This window comes from Ctenopharyngodon idella, chromosome 7, assembly GCF_019924925.1.
Source record: "Ctenopharyngodon idella isolate HZGC_01 chromosome 7, HZGC01, whole genome shotgun sequence".
Lineage (NCBI taxonomy): Eukaryota > Metazoa > Chordata > Actinopteri > Cypriniformes > Xenocyprididae > Ctenopharyngodon > Ctenopharyngodon idella.
In genome coordinates, this window is record NC_067226.1 from 19,308,173 (window position 1) to 19,333,519 (window position 25,347).

General features: G+C 37.4%; 1 protein-coding gene across 4 annotated transcripts in view; it reads right to left on the bottom strand.

Moving 5' to 3' along the window:
• crtc3 (CREB regulated transcription coactivator 3) overlaps positions 1–22,138 on the bottom strand; it is a 48,318-nt gene extending 26,180 nt beyond the window's left edge. The window contains exons 1-4 of one of the 4 annotated variants that reach the window (XM_051900013.1): positions 20,704–22,138; positions 12,946–13,056; positions 12,205–12,333; positions 2,306–2,367 (exon numbers count right to left, since the gene is read on the bottom strand). In XM_051900013.1, coding sequence (XP_051755973.1) covers positions 2,306–2,367; positions 12,205–12,333; positions 12,946–13,056; positions 20,704–20,835 — 434 coding nt within the window. In that variant the 5' untranslated portion in view covers positions 20,836–22,138. The remainder of the gene's footprint in view (positions 1–2,305; positions 2,368–12,204; positions 12,334–12,945; positions 13,057–20,703) is intronic. The other 3 variants (XM_051900014.1, XM_051900015.1, XM_051900016.1) reach the window with 3 other exon arrangements.
• Between the last annotated feature and the right edge of the window lie 3,209 nt (positions 22,139–25,347).

Genomic DNA, 25,347 nt, shown 5'->3' on the forward strand with positions numbered 1-25,347 from the left:
TTTACACTGAGAAAAGATTTAAAGAATAGCTGAACATTCATCCTTGAGGAAGAAAAAGAGGCCGTTAGAATCAGGGAGAAATGCTGTTGTTAGTATTCAGGCTTCATGAGGACACAAAGACAACACTCCTGAAGAAGAGAAAAAACTGGATATAATTAAAACAAAAAGGCAATGTAAAAAAAAATCTGAAATATACATTGTAGTGGTGAAGATCTAACTGTGCTTGATCCTCTGAATCCTATGTTTCATAATTCATGGGATGCCTCCAAGACATCCCTTGAAGTGGAGTGAACCGCTCACTGTTTATGCATTTATAACGAAGCTCTAAAGTTTGCCTAAGATCATATATTCAGCTAAACTCAGCATGAGGGTTTATCCTCTGCTACCCCCATCTGTGCTTCTTTACACAACAACGTCTACATCTACAATGCAATTCGGTCAGTGTTTGAACTGTAATATAATTTCGCGTCTCAATCTAAAAGCAATAAGATTGGAAATAAGAAAAGCAATCAGCCCTGTATCTAGTATTGCATGTGAACCACTCTATGGCATATGGCTGTCACAGCAGTGTTTCGCCACAGTGGGAACAGAAGGCTGTGCTAAAGCTGATCAGGCCAACCAGTTTTCAGGTGTACACAATGCCACAGGGCGTGGACTCTGAAAGTTTTACAAGTCGCAGAGTCAACATGGAGCCCGAGACAGCTTGCTGGTAAGAAGGTATGCTGGCCGTCAGCCAAGCCTGCATTCAAAACACGACTATGATGAGGAGAAGCTTCCTTAAGCCTTTTATTACTGGCTGCAATTCACTCCTCGGTAAACAAATGAGGAAAACCATCCGATGGTTACGCCTCACCGGGGCTGAACCGAGAAGAGTGACATTTGTGCAGAGCAAACGTATGAGAATTTGTTTTTCAGAGAACGGATTTCTAATCTCCCTGAGAGTCAAGTTTGACACAATCATGTGCGTAGTTCTCTTTGAACACATTTGCTTTTATCTAACCTTTTACTGGTGTTATCTGTCATTGCTGCGGATGCGGATTTTCCACATGCTGAAAAAACAAAACTGTTTTCTTTTCAGGCATCTGTAGGGATAGCCTATGCAAATGCGAAACATGCAATAACACTCCCTCTAATGTGACATGATCTCTCTTGCAACACCGCTTGATGTCACCAAGATGGCATCATATCAAGATAACATCATCCTTGCACCCTTCCCAGAAGATATGATCAAATTCTACATGAAGTAGAATGTAACAGTGTATGTGACACATGACCAGACACATATTTGTTGATGGTGGATGGGTGTGTGTAGGACTACACCACGTTCCAAATTATTATGCAAGTGACATATCAGTAAGATTTCAGCACAATAAACATTCATATTTTAGTTTTTCTAAGAAAATGCTTGTTTATTTATCCATGTCTTTTTACATAACTGGTATCAATCTCAGAAAAAATAATTTGCCAGGTCTATGAAAACCCTTCTTAGAGGTTGTTCCACATTATTAAGCAAGTCAAAGTCAGATATAGGCTTATTAATGAAAGTTCCTGTCAAAAAAAATTAATTGTATTAAAAGGGCAGCTATAAAAAAAGCCAGTGTTGAGCAGCAAACAGGTATTTGAAGCTGCTGGTGTCTCTGGAGTCTTGAGAACCTCTCCATGCAGACTGGGAGTTGTGCGTAAAGATGCATTTTAGCCACTCCTAACCAAACCTCACAAAGAGAAACATTTACAGTGGGTTTAGAAATACATTAAAGACTCATTTTTAAATAATCTTATGATAATTCGATAATCTGCATTCAGTTTTCACACAATATTAGTTGTTTTCATGCCTTTTGCACAACATTGCACCATTTCATGCTTTTCATCTTCAGAAAGATCTTTCTTCCTCCCCATATTGCATGAGAACTGTGACTTGCTTAATAATGTGGAACAACCTCTAAGTAGGGTTTCCATTTACCTAAATAGACCTGGCAAATTATTTTGTCTGAGATTGATGCCAGTTATGTAAAAAGACATGGATAAATAAACAAACAAACATTTTCTTAGACAAACTAAAATCTGAATGTTTATTCTACTGAAATCTTACTGATATGCCACTTGCATAATAATTTGGAATGCGGTGTATATCGGTCCTTATCTTTCCTGTAGCGCAACCGTCGTAGCTCCTGTAGCTAGCAACGGCAAGGTCCTGGGTTCGATTCCCAGGGAAAGCAAGAACTGATAATGCAATATAAGTTGCTTTGGGTAAAAACATCTGCCATATACATGAATGTAAGTGTAATGTAAATAAATGAGGACTCACCTTCTCCAGCTGTTGTCAGGGGGAGGAGAAAGGTACATCGTTCCATATGGAGAACTCTCAGCGTAGTTCAGTCAAGGAAAGCCTCCGAAATGTTCACAGGCAAAAGGTCAAAATTATATGTGCTTCAACCCTTGTTTATATAAAAAGGCATAAATCTAATTTTTGATGACCATTTTTTAACCCTCTTTCTAGTTTAGATTTTTACTTGATTTTTAGCAATGTACTGTATTTTTATATTTGAAAGAAATATTTATATTTTTCTTACAGTACGGGGCTGTTGAATGCTTGAATCTGAGGTGTGCCATTATTTTCAAGGAAATACACAGCTAAAGTTGTTCCAGGCAGGTCTTGACTGCATTACAAGTCCATATCACTTCACCAAATGATTTCAGTTATTAACAGTTAGCAGCAAAAGAACCAAAACCCACAACAATAGGATAAAAACAACAAGTTATTTCCATGTTTTTTGCCACAAAATTACATTTTATGTACGGAAAGCACATACTCTCTCTCTCCCGCTCTCTCTTCCACTCAAACGCACACACATACAGTACGAACAAACACTTGCACAGAAACATGTTGTCAGCACTGCTCTGATGATTTTATTAGTAAAATAGTAAAGCAACTTAAAAGCTAAATGACATTTCTCATTAGTGAGGTAATAATGGCGCTGATATCTGCTGAAGCAGATAAAATTAGTTTCACTATTAGTAGAGACGCTGCTGCTGAACACTGTTGAGAGACTCAGGAACTTTACACACGCTTAATCTCTCTCTCTCTCTCTCTCTCTCTCTCTCTCTCTAATAACTGCATTAAAAACTGCATTAGTCTGCTATCAATGGCTCAAGCCTCCATTACTGCATTAATAACTGAATTAGTCTGCTATCAATGGCTCAAGCTTCCATTACTAGAGCTAAAATGATGTTTTGGAATCAGCAATGAAGGCGTGGGATAAGATGTGTAAGAAATTAGTCCTACACACAAGCATTTTAAGGACAAAAATAAAAAAAAAATCTTGAAATACAACATCTGAACAATGTCTTCAGGTGTGGTAACTGTAGTACAAGCAGAATAATTGACTCTGCTTCGCGTCATGGCTGCATTACCACCTTGGGTGTGCATTATTTTCTAATAATTCAACGGCCCATCAAATATTTCTTACTTAATCCATACATAGATCAATAGTTCACAATAAGATCAATTTTACATGCATTTACAAAACAGATGGTGACTTAAACAGTTAATTCACCCAAAAATGAAAATAAAATTATCCCATGATTCACTCACCCTCAAGCCATCCTAGGTGTATATGACCATCTTTCAGACAAACACAATCAAAGATAGATTTAAAGATATCCTTGCTCTTCCAAATTTTATAATGGTAGTGAAGGGGGATAATGGTTTTGAAGCCAAAATAAATGCATCCATCCATCATAAAACTAATCAATACTGCTCCAGGGGGTTAATAAAGGCCTTCTAAAGCAAAGCGATGGGTTTTTCTAAGAAAAATATCCATATTTAAAACTTTATTAACTATAATAACTAGCTTCCGGCGGACGGCCGTACGTACCGATATGTGGTGGAAGAGTAACCTCTGACCCAACGCATGACGAAATGACAAACATGGAAGTGCAGAGGATAGAGCAAAACAAAACACCGGTTATGAATTAGAAGTCTAAAACAATTTTTAAAGAGAAATGTTGGAGGATTTCGATATAAAAGAAGAGGAGCTTGAGTTTGTTGCCCAGCCCTATTTGTTTGAACCGTGAGAGGCGTCTAAGCTTACGATACTCCTACAAACCCGATTCCAAAAAAGTTGGGACACTGTACAAATTGTGAATAAAAAAGGAATGCAATAATTTACAAATCTCATAAATTTATATTTTATTCACAATAGAATATAGATAACATATCAAATGTTGAAAGTGAGACATTTTGAAATGTCATGCCAAATATTGGCTCATTTTGGATTTCATGAGAGCTACACATTCCAAAAAAGTTGGGACAGGTAGCAATAAGAGGCCGGAAAAGTTAAATGTACATATAAAGGAACAGTTGGAGGACCAATTTGCAACTTATTAGGTCAATTGGCAACATGATTGGGTATAAAAAGAGCCTCTCAGAGTGGCAGTGTCTCTCAGAAGTCAAGATGGGCAGAGGATCACCAATTCCCCCAATGCTGCGGCGAAAAATAGTGGAGCAATATCAGAAAGGAGTTTCTCAGAGAAAAATTGCAAAGAGTTTGAAGTTATCATCATCTACAGTGCATAATATCATCCAAAGATTCAGAGAATCTGGAACAATCTCTGTGCGTAAGGGTCAAGGCCGGAAAACCATACTGGATGCCCGTGATCTTCGGGCCCTTAGACGGCACTGCGTCACATACAGGAATGCTACTGTAATGGAAATCACAACATGGGCTCAGGAATACTTCCAGAAAACATTGTCGGTGAACACAATCCACCGTGCCATTAGCCGTTGCAGGCCAAAACTCTATAGGTCAAAAAAGAAGCCATATCTAAACATGATCCAGAAGCGCAGGCGTTTTCTCTGGGCCAAGGCTCATTTAAAATGGACTGTGGCAAAGTGGAAAACTGTTCTGTGGTCAGACGAATCAAAATTTGAAGTTCTTTTTGGAAAACTGGGACGCCATGTCATCCGGACTAAAGAGGACAAGGACAACCCAAGTTGTTATCAGCGCTCAGTTCAGAAGCCTGCATCTCTGATGGTATGGGGTTGCATGAGTGCGTGTGGCATGGGCAGCTTACACATCTGGAAAGGCACCATCAATGCTGAAAGGTATATCCAAGTTCTAGAACAACATATGCTCCCATCCAGACGTCGTCTCTTTCAGGGAAGACCTTGCATTTTCCAACATGACAATGCCAGACCACATACTGCATCAATTACAACATCATGGCTGCGTAGAAGAAGGATCCGGGTACTGAAATGGCCAGCCTGCAGTCCAGATCTTTCACCCATAGAAAACATTTGGCGCATCATAAAGAGGAAGATGCGACAAAGAAGACCTAAGACAGTTGAGCAACTAGAAGCCTGTATCAGACAAGAATAGGACAACATTTCTATTCCTAAACTTGAGCAACTTGTCTCCTCAGTCCCCAGACGTTTGCAGACTGTTATAAAAAGAAGAGGGGATGCCGAACAGTGGTAAACATGGCCTTGTCCCAACTTTTTTGAGATGTGTTGATGCCATGAAATTTAAAATCAACTTAATTTTCCCTTAAAATGATACATTTTCTCAGTTTAAACATTTGATATGTCATTTATGTTGTATTCTGAATAAAATATTGAAATTTGAAACTTCCACATCATTGCATTCCTTTTTTATTCACAATTTGTACAGTGTCCCAACTTTTTTGGAATCGGGTTTGTACATCTTACATCATACATCGCGTCAGGGGGTTACTCATTTGGCCTAAGTCGACTTGCGCATTCTGCATATGGTCTTCCGCCGGAAGCTAGTTATTTGAATTTATAAAGTTTTCAATATGGATATTTTTCTTACAAAAACGCATTGCTTCACTTCAAAAGGACTTTATTAACCCCCTGGAGCAGTATGGATTATTTTTATGATGTATGGATGAATTTTTTTTGGGCTTCAAAATGTGGCCCTCCTTCACTACCGTTATAAAGCTTGGAAGAGCAAGGATATTTTAAAATATATCTCCGATTGTGTTCGTCTGAAAGAAGTCATATACACCTAGGATGGCTTGAGGGTGAGTAAATTATGGGATCATTTTCATTTTTGGGTGAACTACCCCTTTAATAATAGAATCTATAATACTTTCTCCTTGTTACCTCACTGTGGCCAGATGGCCAATGTTTCTGAAAACCAGGTAGACACATTTGATTTCAAGCTGTACTTTGTAAACTGAAGAAATGGTGTCGAGTTCTAAACTTTTTTTGCTGTCTGAACCCACTCAAGACTCAAACAAAAGTTACAGGAACTATGGGAGAGAAAATAGCCCAGCTGAAGAACTCCTTGAGTAAACACTGTTACTTCGACTCAGAACGATGTTGACAATGCTGCCTCGTCATGTCCTTCTGTGCCAAGACTCTCACATCCAAATGGGGGGAGGGGTGGATTTACAAGACAGAAAGCAGGACAGAGTCTTTCTCTGTTCAACATCTGCATGGGCCTGGAAAACCCAGCAATCAGTTCTGCTGCAGTAATGAGAGACTGAGCTCTTCATACCTACTCTTCAACCACCAGCCCGCCCCTTGACCCGAACCATGACACAGCAAAGAGGCAAAGCCAGGCCACAGAAAAACCATTTTAGGTCACTTCAAAGTTAATACAGTATGCTATAACCCGTATCATTTGTATGAAATCCCTAGCGTGACATACTGTTGGTGATGCTAGGCCTGGGGAGGGGGAGAGCGATGATGACATAAGCCAGGCGGCTTGGATTACGAGGGATCCTTCCTAAGATCTAATTAGCCCATGGCTGCTGAAGCGGTGTGGAGAGACAGGGTGGCTGTGACAGCACCTTCGTCTCAGAAGCTCCAGGACGGCGTGGGTGAGCTAACCTTTCTCTCTGACATTTCACACTCGACCCACACCGCTCGCCCTCCAATAGGACATCGTTCCAGAAATACAGACAAAGCCAAATCAAGGCATCTGGCATGATATATGTGGCTTGAAGGCAACTACATGGGTTAGGAGGAAGTTGGACAGCGTTAGGTTGGCTAACGAGCCTGTGAGAGAGTCTAATCTTGGCAGACGTGGTTGAATCGATGTGAGCAAAACAAGCCAACACTGTGAGGGACATCTGGCACTAAAGGGAAAAAAATCAGAGCGAAAGCAAATTTGGGCTTTGAATCCTCCCTTATATTCTCTCACTCAGCAGAATTAGAGTGGCATGAAAATGAAATGCTTTGGACATTAAGAGAAAAGCCTAGTGGGTGAACGTTTATTTAGAGAGACTACATTTATTTAGATTAGATGTAGAGTGTAGTTTGGAGTTTAAGAAGATTTAAAAATTGTTTTTTTTTTTTTTTTGAAAATGTGAGTGGCATATGGCTGTGAAGAACATGCCATCATAATGACAGGGTGTTGTAGGTGGCTTCCAGGACCATCAGTGTTATTTTAGTATTATTTATATACTACTATAGCATTTATTAATATTTTGAATTAGGGTTTATTTTTATAATATTTTCAGTTTGCATTTTAATTTTAGTTTAAGTTTTAGTCATTTTGTTATGTGCTTTTGTCATTTTTATTAGTTTTTGTTTTCTTTAAAATATTTCTATTTAGCTTTCTATAATTATTTTTTTGTTTCAGTTTTAGATTTAACAAATTCATTAAAACGCACCATATAATGCATTATATAGTCCTGTGAATAACTGTAGCCACAGTTATAATAATAGTAATCTATTATTAATCTATTAAACCTCAACACACCTTTAGAAAGTACAATGCATTAAAACACATGAAAAAAAAAAAAAAAAAATTCAGGGGAATCTGCTAATATTATAATGCATTTAACTTTACAATTATTTAAGAAAAGATATAATGCATTATAACATACATTATGAATACCATTCTAATGCATTATACACCACAATGTTTAATAGATTTAGCATTAGTTAACTCTTATTGCACCTAAATATGGTTATTCCTCATCTACTGAGTGCCTAATCTCACAAAGTTCCGAAGAATTATGGAAATAACAATTGCATTCTACCACCTGAAATGACCGAAAATTTGTGAAGTTAAACTTGTTAAGACGGTTTTATTTACACTTTGCCACATAAATGTGAATCCACAATACGAATATAAATCCAAACTTCAATTCCTGCGCTGTATGCAAACTCAACGGGGTTCACGTCAACGAAAGCAACAGATATGAGCTGCATTTTATTTATCAGCTAATTTCAAGATCAAAGACCGCAACAGGAGAAAAAGTGGGATCAGCACTGGAAAGATTCATTTAGTCCCATTTTTAATGAAGATGATTGTGTGTTGAGCATCTGCGACCAATTCATTTGCGGCAGTTTGCGCGTTGGCTTGCTAAAGAGATACGGCTATCATATCTGGCTATAACATGGCAAACCTATAACACGCTCTCACGCATTTATTTTTTAACATTTTTTGGGGTGAGTAAAATGTACATATATGTGGTTTCAACAACCAGATGCATTTATACTTGTCCAGTTTTGTTTGGAATGCATCTCAAACCACCTCTTAAAGTGGTTTGAGTGATCGGATTTAAAAATCGGTCTCGAAAGTGATTCGGAGGGCATTTACACCTGGTCTTTTCAGGATCGAATAGCTATCAGAGAAAATGCATGAAGTGACCAGGTGTAAACAGGCCCTAATGTAGTGACAATTGAATTGATATTAAATAAAATTGAAAGACTTGACATTAATTACGTATTTAAACATGTATCAGAGATAGTATCTCATTTCCAGCAGCACTTCGAGCAAACACAGGGAAATACATCTCAACTCATTTTGATTCAAGTCTTATTCTCTGCACCATAGTTGCTTTCACAGGCCCTGTGGTCTAGGGGCACCACATACATTAGGGTCCATAGGGACAGTGTTGCCAGATCATGCTAGAAAAAGCAACAACTGGGTTTAACAAAACAAGCCCAAAATAGGCAATCTGCCTCACAGAAATGAGCCTAAAATAATGCCAAAATACATATCTCACAACTGCCCATATTTATATATATATATATAAAAAAAAAAATCCTCAAAAGATCTGAAGGACATGCCAACACTGTCACACACACACACACACACACACACACACACACACACACACACAAGTGTGCACGGTTTAAAAGCAGAGGCTTAAACAAAAAGCAATAAAAATGATGGTTGTCTTGTTATTTACACATATAAGAGGTTAATAAATCTGAAACACCAGGATTTAAAATCGCCCCATTCACGATTTTTCTCTACAGACCCTTAACATGCATATGAAGGAGGTGTGTTCTTAACTACTCATGTCTCTCCATTAATCACAAGAGCATTACTGCTGTGAGGGTAAGATGCCAAGTAAGACCGTCCGACATTGTTCTGTCCCTGGATGTAGACAAACTGCGCATTCCAAAAACTGCATTCCCTTTCAAAAGATCAAACTATTAGAAATACATGGCTAAAATTAATTTTTAACTGTTTTTCATTATTCATATCATTTCACTACATACTCTTTTCTTAATTATTCTCAACATGCTGCCTTTTTTCTAAATATCAATTAATTATAGCAGTCAAACAAGTTTTAATAATAGTTTTAAAACAGATAACAGATTTTAGCAAGTGCAGGCAATTAGCACACTGACTGTGGCAATCGTGGTTGCGTTGGTTCAATTTTTTCTGCTTTGGGATCTGACTCTGGCTCAAACATATATGGCTCTATTATAGAGCAGGCCATCTCGAGCATAAAAATAGTGCAATAAAGTTTGCCATTCATGGCAGTGGGCATTTAATTGCGTTTCTGAAAAATGTAACGCCTCTTGAAACTGTTTTTTGATAGAGGCCTCAAACAGGTAGAGCGCGGCACTACCAATGCCAAGGTCATGGGTTTGATTGCTGGGGAATCCATGAACTGACAAAATGTATAGCATCATGAAACAATTTTGGACTATTGTCTATCTCGGTTATGCTCACATGAAGATGCTGTGCTGCGCGGTCACGAAAGCTTATCGTTTGCATGCGTTTTTAAGCATTGCGGTTTGAAAAAAAGTGGTTTTAAACCATTGAAGCACAATTATCAGCGAAAGACAACTCATTTAGGTATGCGCACTCTGTCTGAGAGACGTGCAAAATGAAGCCGCTGCTCATACAGCATGAGTCCTGAACGGAGTGCTTTTTGCCTACTAATTGGGCTTGAACGTTTAAATACACATATTTATGTATCAAAGTGACCATGTATTTGCAAGTAAACAGAGCCATTTGTCTTTAGTGAAGGTACAGTTGAGAAAGACAAGGCATGAGTATAATAGATCGGTGCAGTCTTAAAGGGACAGCTTCCAAATTTACCTGCTGACTTTATAAATGCTAATCAAACAACAACAACAAAAAAAAAAAAAAAAAGAGAGAAAATCTCTCACTGGTTGCTTTTGTAACTTTAATAAGAATAAATGTATATTTAATTTACACAGTAAAGACAATGCATTGTTTTTTATACATTTGATTACTTTGTACATTTTATGTAGGCTTAGTATTTCTAGTGCTTGAAGTTTTTTCAGGTAGGTCTATTTCAATTGTGTGTTTGTTCTATTGTAGTTTGTTTTCTTTGATTTTTCATCATCACTGTTTACTTGTCTTCAGTAAGCTTGAGAGTTTTTTTTAAGGCTAGTATTCCTTTTTTAAAATCATATTGAAAATGGTGATAAGAATTATGAAAATTATGAACATTTTTGATATCATTATTTAAAGCAAAAATAACTATATTGTGATATATTGTTATCGTGATATAAAATTACTTATATTGTGAAATAAGATTTTGGTCATTTCGCCCACCCCTACTTTAAGTATGACAAATAGTAACAGTGATGCACCACTAACAAGTTGGATTGGTCTGGACTCTTTGCTGCATCAGATTAAAATGTGTTAGTAAGTCTTCTCATTCATATGCTGAATTTTTAAACTGAAAGCAACAACAAAAACCAGAAAGTTCTGAGCCTAGAGCAAAAAGCTTTGAAGACGATAACAACCCAGCTAACCATTTACTCATTAAAATTATTTTCTTTGTTTCAAAGACAACTAGAAACAAGTGTCAGCAATTAAGGGAAAAAAACAAAAGCAACACAATACAAACAGACAACGAGGTGAAGAGAAAAAAAATCATCTGAGACTCTGAAGAAACCCATGAGAATACACAAGAATATCTTCAGCTCTTGGGGAGGGAGCGGCTCAATTCACAGAGCAGAGTTCTGACAAACAGGTCTTGCAGTTTTTAGCATGACTGCGGTCACCATCACAAATGCCTTTTTCCCACTCAAAGAAGGGCGGCTGTAGCACACCGTGTGGAATTACTTTGAACCCATCATTCAAAGTTCTTGCGTAACTCAACTCTGCCACACTTTTTTATTTTCATCTGTCTCCCTCACACTGTCTTTGTTGTCTTTTCGTATTGCACCGTATCAGAGCAAGTGGACCATTCCCAAACTATTCCAATTTTAATGACTACAGAGCAGCTTCTTACTGGGTTTCTAGATAATTCAAACCCCAAAACTTCTCTGCAGCTTCAAAAGAAAGATGATGAAATCAAAACTAAATCAGTGGAAGACTGTTCATGCCCTCAACATCTTCAAAACAGCATGGTTACTCAGAAAGCATTAGGGCCTTGTTATTTTTTATTTAATCTTTAGCACTAAGCTAAATCTGCAGACCCGAAATTATTTTTTGAGCCCACAGACGATTAAGCTTACAGACAACCACTAAAAAAATAAATGAAAGAAATCCATCAACTACACAACCGAGGAAGATAAAAGACCGGCCGGGCCGGCATAGTCAGTGACTTCATCAACTTGCGTGATGAATGAATGCAGAACTAGCGGCAGAATGCGCAAGACGATCTGCGGCAAGTTTTGTTAATCACCCACTAATGAGGACACCAGAGTACTGATATTCAAATCTCTAAACGTTTCTCATGAGTAGGGAGAAAACAGCAGGTTATTGCAGTTACCCACTCATTCACACCCACAGTACAAGAGTGGGAATATCAATACATAGAGGATCATCAGCAGCCTGAAGCCTCAAAAAAAGCTGCCCACATGAGCAAAGGTCAACATGTATGACACATACAACATTCTGAGCTCATAATAATGATGCATCTACTAGCGTAAGCAAAGAACCTCACAGATTATAAGTCACTTTTTCCCTCTACAAAGGCCTTTCCACCAGTGAACTTAAAGGATATCTGCCGCCCGTGCTTGTCAATGGGCCTGCGGTGCGGTGAGTTGATCCGATTGCGGTCTCGATGGACCCTCTCCACCAGACCATGGTGTCTAGTCCCTCGCACAGAGTCCAGACCAGAGGGAAACGCCCCCTGTGGAGAAACACCATTTTGGTTAACATCTGTCATAAATGCCTTTAATAGTAACTGCCTAAAAATTGTCAGTGTTCATATTTCAGGACTGATAAAGCATGCAGAATACACACTCACACACAAGTAAAGTATTCAAAGTGCCACCATTAGCTTGTGTCCCCAGTGGAAATCAGTCTACTCCAAAGTGCTTTTACCTCTCTAGGTTTGGTTTCTCATGGCAGACAAAAAGTAGGGATCACTGCTCGGTGTCTCAAAGAAGCTTTATTCAGAGCAACAAGAGCACTTTCACCTAAAGGTATACAACACTGTTCTCCATAGGGGATAGACACAGATACAGTTCTTCGGCTCTTGGTGCACACCGCTGTATCAAGTGTACTTGTGGGGATAGCCGTGTACTGAAGGAGTAGGCAAAGTGAGGGCAAACTAAGAGGAGGGTACAAACACACTCTTTGTTTTATAAGGACAAGGTTTGCAATTACCATCTCTTGACATCGTTTATCGGAGGGTAGAAAAGGGGAATATATGGCTGGAGCTTATCTTCTCTTAAATGAACATGACTAAATGAACAGATTTAGTAGACTTTGATAAGTGGATGGAGGACAACCCAGGTACCTGGAAATCATTGCTGGCATTGCCTATCTGGTTGACGTTGGGCAGTGAGCCACCGTAGTACTGTGCCCGGTTCTGAGACAGACGGAGCTGCTGGATCTTCTGGAACTGCACCTTTAATCAAGAGGAAGACACCGTGAATGCATTTGAAAAAGAAAGAAGAGTGAGAGTCTATCGAGGCATTTTATAAGGTGTTGTTATAACATATGTATTTAACTAAGGTGGAAATTCTTGGAAATGAGTTTGGTTTTAAGTGAACTTCAGAGCCCAAGCTGGAGGACAGTATGGATTTTGTTGTTAGGCAAAAGTAAACAATGAAAATTATCAATTCTGATCAGGCACAAGCAAATCAGGAGGCGTTCCTTCCTCCCACTAACCAAAGGACAAAATTTGAATCTCAAAGGCTGACCTCATTTAATGATATCAATGGGTTACTACACATAAGCTTAAGGCCTCTTTTTAATCCAACACACTGACATTTTTAAGCCAGAGCACAAAACATGAGTTGTGTGCTGCTTGGTTGTAAGGCTGCTTTATTTAGCCAAAAAAAGTCATATTGCATAATCTGAAACATATTGCAGTTGTTTTGACAAATAACAAAATTCCTATTTTAATTGCGATTTCATAAACATTTAATATTTCACATCGCTTCTAAGACACCAATGAAATATAAAAAGTATAAAAAAGGCATACAAGGCGTACTGCTGCAAAGTTGCAATGAAACAGAAGTAGTTACAGATCTTTTCTTTCGTACATACGAGCGAAATGGAGTAAGTGAAATACCATACGTGTAGCCAAGTATGGTGTCCCATACTTGGAATTTGTGCTCTGCATTTCACCCATCCAAGTGTACACGTACAGTAGTGAGTAATGAACACACACACACACACCGTGTACACGCACCCAGAGCAGTGGGCAGCCATTTTTGCTGCGGCGCCCGGGGAGTGATTGGGGGTTAGGTGCCTTGCTCAAGGGTACCTCAGTTGTGGGTAATGAGAGAGGAAGAGAAGGCTGTTCATTCACTCCCCCACCTACATTTCCTGCCAGTACTGAGACTCAAACCCATGACCTTCGGGTTACAAGTCCGACACTCTTACCATTAGGCCACAACTGCCCCTAAGCCCCTAATTATCTATCCATTGGTTGTTTATGTGTGGCATACGTCACCAGTGGGAAGTCTGTTGTTTCACCACAAGATAAAGTTATAACATTTTCATAAAAAAACTACAAGGTCAAAAGGAAATGCAAAAATTAAACATATGCACAGATTAATTGTTCACAATTAGGTCAATAACATGCACTCAGAAAATAGTGAATTTTCATTTCATGACGACTTTAAGGGTATTCACATTTATCTTTAGAAAAAAAAAAAAAAAAAAAAAGCCAAACTCTCATAGACCCAAAAGTGAGCTAAGACAAACAGAACCCAGTTCTCGTTGCATACCTGAACTTGAAAGTGGAATTTTTGCCTTATTGTGCCTCTACTGTGAAATGCTCACAATGTTATGTCAAAAACACACAAGGTTCACATAAACACAGTCGGTCTTTGCATCCTTGTTCCAATTTATAACAAAGATAAAACAACAAAATAAATCGTTTCACTTTATTTTTGGTCAAAACCATTTTCTTTCTTGTGCTGACATTTCTTTTTGACATCTGCCAACAAGCTTTAGTTACCATTAACCAAAATGTACTACCTACTGTGACAGGTGGTATTAGAGAGAGGGACACTTTCATTCTAGAGAGAATTTGATTGGAAAAAAATGTGCAGCGCATGGTCAATTATCCTTAGAATAATTTTAAAAAGCCAACTTTATTTCGATTAACTGTGCAGCCCTAATTATAGATATGAGAAACACTTTTATATATATCTTGAACTTAAAAATGATGGGCCATAAAACAAAAACACAACACAATCTCTCACTCATCAGACACTGTTTCAATGCATAAGCAAGATGCTGCTTCAAATCCAGTGTTGACTCGGTTCCAGGCAGACAGCTCAGAAACACAGGCTTGTTAATAAACAAGCACAGATCCTCGCTCTCAGCACACACTCTGGGGTCATTGAGAGTCACATCCAGCCTTTCAATATACGGCGTTATCAAAACAATGACACCCCAGCTGTGGAGCAGGACCAAGCAGCTTAGTGAAGCCGAGGATTTCCCTGGGGCAGCGTGCTTAAGCTTATGCTCTTCCTCTCCTCTGTCAACATCACAAACAACATTGCAGAGAATGGTTACAAAATCGGTGCATCCCTAGTAGTATTTTGGCTGATACTGATAGCCGATAATTCTTTATTCGAAGGCCGATAACCAGTATTTTGGCCGATAAATCAAAATACAGATTTTTATATCATATATGTTTTGACTACAAAAATAAAAGTCTAAAAAGCCATGTCCCATGCACTTCAACATAAATCAAACAAACAGCAGTAGCCTTAGTTTGAACCAGTGTAAGAACTTTTAAAATTAATTTTACACTCCTATGGCCAATGTACTTTACCAAAAAAAAAAAAAAATCTACTGTCTTACAAATAAATAAAATATAAAATAATGCCTAAATAAATGCAAATAAGTCAACGGACAACATTACCTGTGTATAAAGAATTAAAATCCATGTGCCATGGATACATGTATTGGAATATCCTCTGCACAGACAATAATGAAATGATTTTAATTCAACTATATTGCTGATGAAAATAATACAAGAGAAATAAAAGTGCTAGTTATAATTCATAAGTGCTGAAGTGCTTTGTTAGCGGGTTAATTAACTCAATGAAACATCTTATATTAGATTAATCAGATATTTATACAACATAAACATAACATTACAACTTATATCTGCACAAAATGAAATGATGAATGCACAAGTGAACTTGAACTAAGTTACATGCTAGTTAGAAAGTGTAACTCCTCTTGTGGATGTGCTCTTCCTGTAACAACGCGCTGAAACACAGCAGTTCATGTGAGTACAGTGGTTCAATATTAATATAATAAAGCGACGAGAATATTTTGGTGCGCCAAAAAAAAAACAAAATAACGACTTATATAGTGATGGCTGATTTCAAAACACTGCTTCATGAAGCTTCGGACCGTACAAATCTTTTGTGTCGAATCAGCGGTTCAGAGCGCCAAAGTCACGTGATTTCATTTCAGCAGTTTGGCGGTTTGACACGCAATCTGAATCACGATTCGACACAAAAGATTCATAGCGCTCCAAAGCTTCCTGAAGCAGTGTTTTGAAATCAGCCATCACTACATAAGTCATTATTTTGTTTTTTTTTGGCGTACCAAAAATATTCTCGTCGCTTTATAATATTAATATTGAACCACTGTACTCACATGAATTGATTTAAATATGTTTTTAGTACATTAATGGATCTTGAGAGAGGAAATGTCATTGCTGGCTATGGAGGCCTCACTGAGCCATCGGATTTCAACAAAAATATCTTAATTTGTGTTCCGAAGATGAACCAAGGTCTTATGGGTGTGGAACGGCATGAGGGTGAGTAATTAAAGACAGAATTTTCATTTTTGGGTGAACTAACCCTTTAAAAATGAACTAGTAAACAGAGTTCTTTAGTTTCCCAATTCAATATTTTTCTCATGCAGTAGAGCATACATTTTTTAGTTTTAGTTTTTTTATTGTTAACTTTTACTAATAAACACTTGAGATGAAAAAACTCTACTGGTATCTAAAAATAAAGTGGTGGACAAACTAAACTTTTGGTTTTATTGACTTCCATTCATACACGTGAATAATAGAGACAGGAAACGCAAGCTCATGCGAAGAAGTTTCACAATTCGCTGTGTTCCAAAGTTCACGTTTGGTGAACTATGACATGCAAATTTGTATCACGTGAAGAGGTCTGACAAATAGAATATTGATACGGCACAACGTGACAAACTTTAAATCTGCAGGACTGCAGCGATGCAATTAAGTGAAGTAGATTGCATAGATGATGCTCAAAGTCTAGTGACCACGGCTTAACAGAGACACCTTGATTCACTACTACAAGTTGCATAGGCTGGACATGCCAAAGGACAGTCAGCACACCTGCAGCTGGATGACTTCCTGCATGCAAACATGTAGTGGGCTTATAGACAACAAGTGTTGTAATAGCACACAGACAAGTTCTGTTTCCATTTCTGTTTATCACATCCTACTGAAAATGGCAAGAATCACTCTCTCTGCTCTGAAAAACACCTGGTCTTTGCCTTTCGCCAAATCTCTCAGATCCACAAAAACGTGAAGGTGTCAAATCCGTTTCTAAAAGCAGACATTCAAAGTGACACATTCAATTCTGAACCGTGTTCTTGTTCCTAAGAAAGACAACTGTTTGACAAAATCAAAAATTGTCAAATGATCCCTTTGTTGATAGCAGTTTAATGTGCAGACACCATACATATAATTAAGCCATTTGTAGGTTCACTTCCTCGAAAAGTTTACAGTGTAAACACTGTGGCAAATGATGTTTATTTGAGCAGCTCAAGAAATATTGAGAAATCAAACAAAGAAAAGTGATCACTTTGAGATACCAGAAGCATTGTCAGTCATTTCCTTGCAAATGACACATTTTGCTGCTTCCTTTGGGATTATTGCCATGCAGGGCTTGACACTAACACCCGCCAACCCGCCAAATGTGGGTAGATTTCAGCTGTGGCGGGTAAGACAGCCACTCCCACTAGCCACTTTGGCGGGTTGAATATAATTTCAGCCTACAGCCTAATCAAAGGTAGCCAAGCTTGTTGTAGCACAAAATGACAATTCAATCACAATTCGTTATCAATGAACGTGCAGTTAGTGAAGGTGGGATAGGCGGAATAGCGCTGAATGACACAACAGAAGCGCTCTCTCGCGTGCGCGCTCTCTCTCTGTCGCACGCCCGATCAGTTCTCCTTGCGCCTGAATAGTCAAATACACGCACACACAAATGTCAAAATGTCCATCGTGTGGAGTATCTCACGTGAATACAGTCGGTTATGGCTTAAGTGTACGTAAACAGGTGGGTAAAAACTGGATATGTGTCAGTATATTACGTCCATGCATTCAGCAGCCCAATTAAATACCTGTCTGTCATTAATGTTAATCAAACAGTTAAATAAATGTATACATGTTAAATAAACCTACTGTATCTTAAAAAAAAAAAAAAAAAAAAAAAAAAGTTTATTTAGTTTACTATTGTATTGGTAAATTTTTTCTTCTTTTCATTTTGTATAGCCTAACAAAAATAACTTTATAAAAAATAAAATTTCTCATATTATGGTCATATTGCCCACCCATACATACCAGCTGATATACCATGAAGTTTTGATAAGGGTGGTCAATCTGCATCTGAAAGATTGAAAGCGTTTTAAATCTAGCTAAATCAAGTAAAATGACTCAAAATCAAGTAATTTTAGCATGCCAAAGTCAACTTTAATCATATAAAATGTAATTTCCCAATCAGCAAAATTGTGGCCAGTGAAAGTGCTGAGTGGCTAGTAACTTTGGAAAAGTACTAGCCACAGTGGCTGGTGAGCAAAAAAGTTAATGTCAAGCCCTGTTGCCATGTATACACTTATTTCATTTGTGGACCATTGCTAACAAGGTTTGGAAAGCTACAACAACACTGAGCGGTTTGGTACATATCACAAAGTTTAAAAAATTAACCAAATGTGTAAAATTTGAGAAATGCTTGAGAGATCACAAACTTGCCTTTTGTAACCTCTCTGAAATACAAGCATTTTCCTCCAGGGCTCATTCTATTGTCAAGAAGACAAATTGTATTTAAGATGTATGAACTCTGAAAAACTCTGACAATTTACTATAACACAACCACATGTTCTCGTGCCCTAGAAGAGGAGGCAGCCAGATCATGAACTGGCAGATCATGTTCATTCATACCCGCCTACAGACTCCACACAGAGACAGAGCGCTGTCTGAGGCAGAGCTGCTTTCTGGTCAAACACTTCCCACTGGTGAAAGACCTACAGTTGAGCCACTACACCTGAACAACATTTCTTAACCTTACTCTAACCATACTTCAAAAGCTAAATAATAATAATAATAATAATTCATTGCAGACAACAAAAACTAAAACATAACTCAAACTCTAAGCTTGGTACACACAAGCATTTTTCCACAACTCACAGTAAAGCAGCCTGAACATGTTCAGCTCTCATCTTTTACTGGTCAGTCCAAAGCTAGAGGGTGATGTTCACCATTACAAATGTTACTCTAAATGTTTACAAGAAGTGCATGTAAATATAACTGAAAATGCAAAGCAGCTCAGCACACTAAAAGCCTCTGACATGACCCCTACAAATGTTTACCATGGCAACCGCAGCTTCCTACTAAACAACAGTTACTAGTTCTTGTATAAAATCATAAATTACTAGTGAATCTTTTTGGGGGCATGTCTAGGGATGGTCAGTGACCAAACAATATAAAATCAGCAAAATTTTAGTATTTAGCAAAAAAAAAAAAAAAAAAAAAAAAAAAAAAAAAAGAGGCATTGATGGTTCCATGAAGATCCTTTAACATCCGTGGAGGGGTTCTTCTACGGCATTACTGGGAAAAATCCTTTTGTTGGAACCCTTTGTTAATTGGCTTTTACGTTCTCTTTTGCTGATTTTTCACTCATTGGAATACTTGATTGCTACATACGGCAGTCAAGTATTTCTGAATAATTATCGGCCAACACTGTATAACTGACCACTACGGTATATAACTATGTTCTGTCTTTGATTTATTTGGTAAGCAGCCATGTAATAAGCAAGATTATGTATATTCAGCTGGTTATTATTGCAAAATCAATTCTTCATAAACATACAAGAGACCTTGAGTTTTAAAAAGGCACTACATAAATCGAGCTTATTACTATTATTATTACTTTCAATATTAGACTCGACAGGGTGAACTGGACTTGTGGATGTGGAGGGGTCTTATATCAACCTAAAGGGGGTTATTTTTGCAAAACCCCTCCATTTTAAGGCTCTGATAACCATGATGGGTTTATTTTCCAATAACAATCGACTTACTGTACATTATACATTACAAAACGCAAACAAATAAACTCCTACATAATATATATCCAATAAAACACAGGTGTAAATTTAAAAACTTTACATCAGATTCCTCACACTCAAAAGTGTAATAAAAGTGATACCCATGTATTCAAGTGAACTACTTTGCATTGTGACTCTGTCTGAATTCACATTTAAAAAATATATATATTGTTTGAAATCATTTAAGACAATATTTTATTTGAACTTTTCATATTTACTTGAGCTACCCACCCCACATATCCGCCTGCCCACCCCAGGATGTCATCAAGGTAACCTCAATGCTGTTTCTGTGGTTATTCTGTCCTATATGTCGTTACTACAGTTTTATTGTAGTAACAATAGCTCTGGTAACTATGGTTGCCATGGTGCCTTCTTCAAGGGGTCATGACTATCAAAAACATCTGTACTTAAAGAAAAAATACATTTCCTTTTCACAGCTAAGACAAAATGTAATTAGCGATTCATCAAGTGATGACTAGCAAATATGATGAGATCAATAAAAGGTATCATCCCTTTAATGATGTCCGTGTGAATGCGTGCAGTGTGAATGACAGCAGTCAGCCACTGACATTCTCATCCCTCCTCATGAGCTCGATGTGTCGGGCATTTTACATTCATAGTGATTCAGTTGCGCATAGGACAAACTTAGGCATCTGCATTTGATGTATGAAATCGAGGGAACGAGGTAATTTCCTAATTTGGCTGTGCTTACCCTTGAGACGGTGAGGTCTGTCATGAGCTGCTCGAAGGCCCGCGTCTCCTCCGCCTGTTTCTGGTTGTGCAGCGCGATCTTCTCGCTGAACTTCCGCGGGTTGGAGCCACTCGAGCCCGGGGATCCAGACATGATTGGGCCGCAGAGTTTCGAGATCAACTTCGCAGGGAACTGACTGTTGAATGTTGTCGATATAGAAGTCAAATATGTTTAAGTTGTCCCTCCATGTCTGAAAAGCGTGTAAGAGTGCAGTCCAGATGCTTTAGAGGGGTTTGACGAGGTCGCTTTAATGACAAGAGCTTTGCCACCGTTAATGAGCTGGAAAACGCGACGAAACCGTATTATTAACAACTTAATGGACTTAAATAAGCTTACGTGCAAAGTAACGACGATATATAGGAATTACTTATACTTATAACGACAATTTTTGAATATAGGCGATGAGCCGATATTGCTAAAAGTTTGTCAGGAAACTGGACATCGCTAAATATTCAAGCGTTTATGACAGTTTTGTTTGGCATCACCCAAACAAGTTCTTGCTTTGTATCATTGGAAAAAGAGAGTGAGATGTGGAATACTGTGCAATGCCAAACAGAAAAGCTTAAATATTTCACTTGGCTTTCCGAAACAAGTTCAGTATCGACTCTAGCTAGCGAGCTAAATACTTTAGATTCTGACGAGAAGCATTTTAATTATGTATTTTTAATGATTACACATAAATATTTAAGTGCCCACCATTATTTATGAATTAAGGTAGACAGTTGGTGATATAACTGTCTAAATGTGTGTAATTGACTGCTATTTCTCGGTCAGGTACAGTGTAAAGTCAGCCGTAACAGCTAACCAGCTAATGAGCGATATGACACAATCAAAATATCACAAACGAAATGTCACAAACGAACTGTAGATGACAGCAAACGGCCGACTATATGGTAAATTCAATCAATCTTATTGCCCACAATACTGAACTTAGTTTCGTGAGATTTCAACAAGTGGTCTCGCCAATGTAAACCTCATTACGCATTCAAAACTCATATAAAACAGGTAAGCGCGACAGCAACTTTGCAACAAGGTAGCAAATGAAACTCTGCACCAGACACTCACTGTCCCGCGGCAGGACAACCAGCGGCCAGTGATCGAGCGCTGTTGTCATACGAGTCAGAGAAAATGTTTAGATGTTACTGATTCGTGAAATGCAGCGGCGAAATCTGATCATGTAGTCCGCGTGTACTCCCTTGAACTCTCTTCTCCTTGTCCATCATCTAGATCCACCTGAACTGTGAAACGCCGACTCGTGACTCCACGGCACACATTTGTTTTGTCAACTTCGATCCCTCACTCCGAGTGAAAACAAGCCGAGGAAAAAACACACAAGCCTGCCCCAAAACTGTATACCAATTTTTTTGTGTTGTGTCCACAAGGAGGCAGTGGAGTTCCCTTAAAGGGATACACAGCCCTATTATTCATGTTAAAGGTGTCATAAAGAACTTGCAAAAAAAAAAGTTAAAACTTCTGCTCTACAAATCCTACAAATCTGGTCATGAAATACTAAATAGATGCAAAAACGCTATGTGTGTGTATTGATTATATATATTTCAAATAAATGCTGTTCTTTTGAACTCCCCCTTAAAAGTAAGAAGCAGAGATATTATGGTTAACCAAAACTAAAAGAGTTAAAAACATTTTATTTATAAAATAAAGCTGAAATCAAATATAAATTTTAGATGAAAAACAAAAATTAGAAATGTTGCCTTGGCGATAAACTGAAATAAGCTTAAATTGAAACTAAAACTATCTCAAATTAAAACTAAAACTGAAAACTAAGACTGGAGTAATGATGCTGAAAATTTAGCTTTACCACCACAGGAATAAATTACATTTTAAAATACATTAAAAGTAGAAAACAGTTATTTTAATTATAAAAACAGTATTACTGAATTTTTATTACAACATTAACTCCAAGCAACTGGTAAATGTTAAAACAGACACTAAACTATGTCAGATGCCCAAACACATTAATTGATATTTAAATCCACATAAGATCTCAGAAAAATAATATGACTGCAACATTCAAAACAGTCTGCCTTTTTTCCTGACAAACTACATTGATTCTTTGTTCAGGACCGTACCACTGATTCACCAATCTTCCTCCATTCATCATATTTACTCAAGGCTCCTGGCTGTAATGTCACCCCCAGCTTTGTTGTGAAGGCATGTGCAGATCAGCTGCTATTTTTCTTTTCAGATATATGCAACTTTTGTTCAGTCTATAGAACCTATAAGAAAACCTCCATTGTGCCAGTTCTAAGAAGCCCAGGATTATGGGCACAAGAGATAAAAGGAGGATGATATCGCCACTGCTGCCCACAGTGTCTTGTCACGCTCAGATAGAGAGGAGCATGTGAGAATGATCTTTTTAGTAAGTAAAAGCTTTATTTATATAGCACATTTTAAAACGGTGTTTAAAAAGTGCTTTACAGAAGAGAAATTCACAGAAAAAAAAAAAACAAATAAGATAATGAAATCAAAAATAATAAATCAAATCAATAAAATATGTGTGTGTGCATTCGCAGAGAAGAAAAACTGTATGCAAGAGTTTGAGATCCTCGGTTAGCAACCCTTGGCTTCCTATAGTTTCTTACCACCCCTAATTGAGTGACGATATAATATATACCTCGGCATGTAATATCAAAGTGACTTAAATGGTCATCATCAACTCCAGGACTTGGGGTTAGAAGATGTGAGCACCAACGAATCATCCCAACATCCTCTACTCAGTCTCTGAATACTAGTCAAGTAGTTTTACTAGTACTACCTGTCAAGGATGTCCTGTAAGCATACTGTAGCACTCTTCTCTACTCCCTGTGCTGTAAATATAACTCCATTATTAACTGCTTTGCAGTCAATGTCCTAATTAGGACCCCTTTTAAGATGTGTATTTAAGTGACATATCTTTAGCATCTTGGAAATAAAAATGGATATTTTGCATTTTTTTGTAAAAATGTCAAAAAGTTGGACGCCAGTTTTACATAGCCACATAGTGAGTCTTTGGGTGACTCGAGTTTGTGATCATAAAAATCATGACTATACTGTCATTACTTCGATTTGATTCTGTGAAAAGCAGAATTGGAATTCAACATTTGCTTAATATTTCGAACATAGCTGTACACTTATATTTTGAATATTTTTTAATATTTTCTTTTAGTTTTTATTTTAAGTTTTAGTAATTTTGTTCTGTGCAAATTCTTTATAGCTTTAATTTATATTTTTCAGTTTTTATTTTTAATTCTTTAAAGGGTTAGTTCACCCAAAAATGAAAATAATGTCATTTATTACTCACCCTCATGGCGTTCCACACTCGTAAGACCTTTGTTAATCTTCGGAACACAAATTAAGATATTTTTGTTGAAATCCGATGGCTCAGTGAGGCCTCCATAGCCAGCAATGACATTTCCTCTCTCAAGATCCATTAATGTACTAAAAACATATTTAAATCAGTTCATGTGAGTACAGTGGTTCAATATTAATATTATAAAGCGATGAGAATATTTTTGGTGCGCCAAAAAAACAAAACAATGACTTATTATAGTGATGGCCGATTTCAAAACACTGCTTCATGAAGCTTCGGAGCGTTATGAATCAGCGTATCAAATCATGATTCGGATCGCGTGTCAAACCGCTGAAATCACGTGACTTTGGCGCTCCGAACCGCTGATTCATAACGCTCCAATGCTTCCTGAAGCAGTGTTTTGAAATCGGCCATTACTATAATAAGTCATTGTTTTGTTTTTTTGGAGCACCAAAAATATTCTCGTCGCTTTATAATATTAATATTGAACCACTGTACTCACATGAACTGATTTAAATATGTTTTTAGTACATTAATGGATCTTGAGAGAGGAAATGTCATTGCTGGCTATGGAGGCCTCACTGAGCCATCGGATTTCAACAAAAATATCTTAATTTGTGTTCCAAAGATTAACGAAGGTCTTACGGGTGTGGAACGCCATGAGGGTGAGTAATAAATTACATTATTTTCATTTTTGGGTGAACTAACCCTTTAACTTGTTTTATTTCAGTTAGTTGCCAAAGTAACATTACTAATTTTCATTGTACTATTTTAATTTTTTTTAATCAAATCTTTATATTTTCTTTCATTTCAGTTGACGCAGTTTTTTTTTTAAATAATTTTAATTTTAGTTAACAATAACAACACTGGAAAATACAGTAAAAAAAAAAAATTTAAATCATTTTTCATGAATTCAAATTGTTAAAACTATTCAAAGAGGCTTTTATACTTTTCTCCTGATTTAAATAGAAACTCCTAGTGATTAAATCTGTCAGTGTTGACAGGGCTTCAGTATTGGAGATGCATTACAGTACCATTTACATTACATGCTTTTTCAAAAATCTCATTTATTATCTTAGAGTTTCCAGATCCCTATATTATATTATATTATATTATATATTATATTATATTATATTATATAACACAACACAGCATCTATACAATGTATACAGCAAAATTAAATGAATATCTAAGCCTAATTATTTGCGCCTTTCAAATATTAAAACTGAATGATGATCTTATTGTGTTTGGGCTTCTGAACAAAAGCAAATACAGTACATCATTCTCTCCATCAC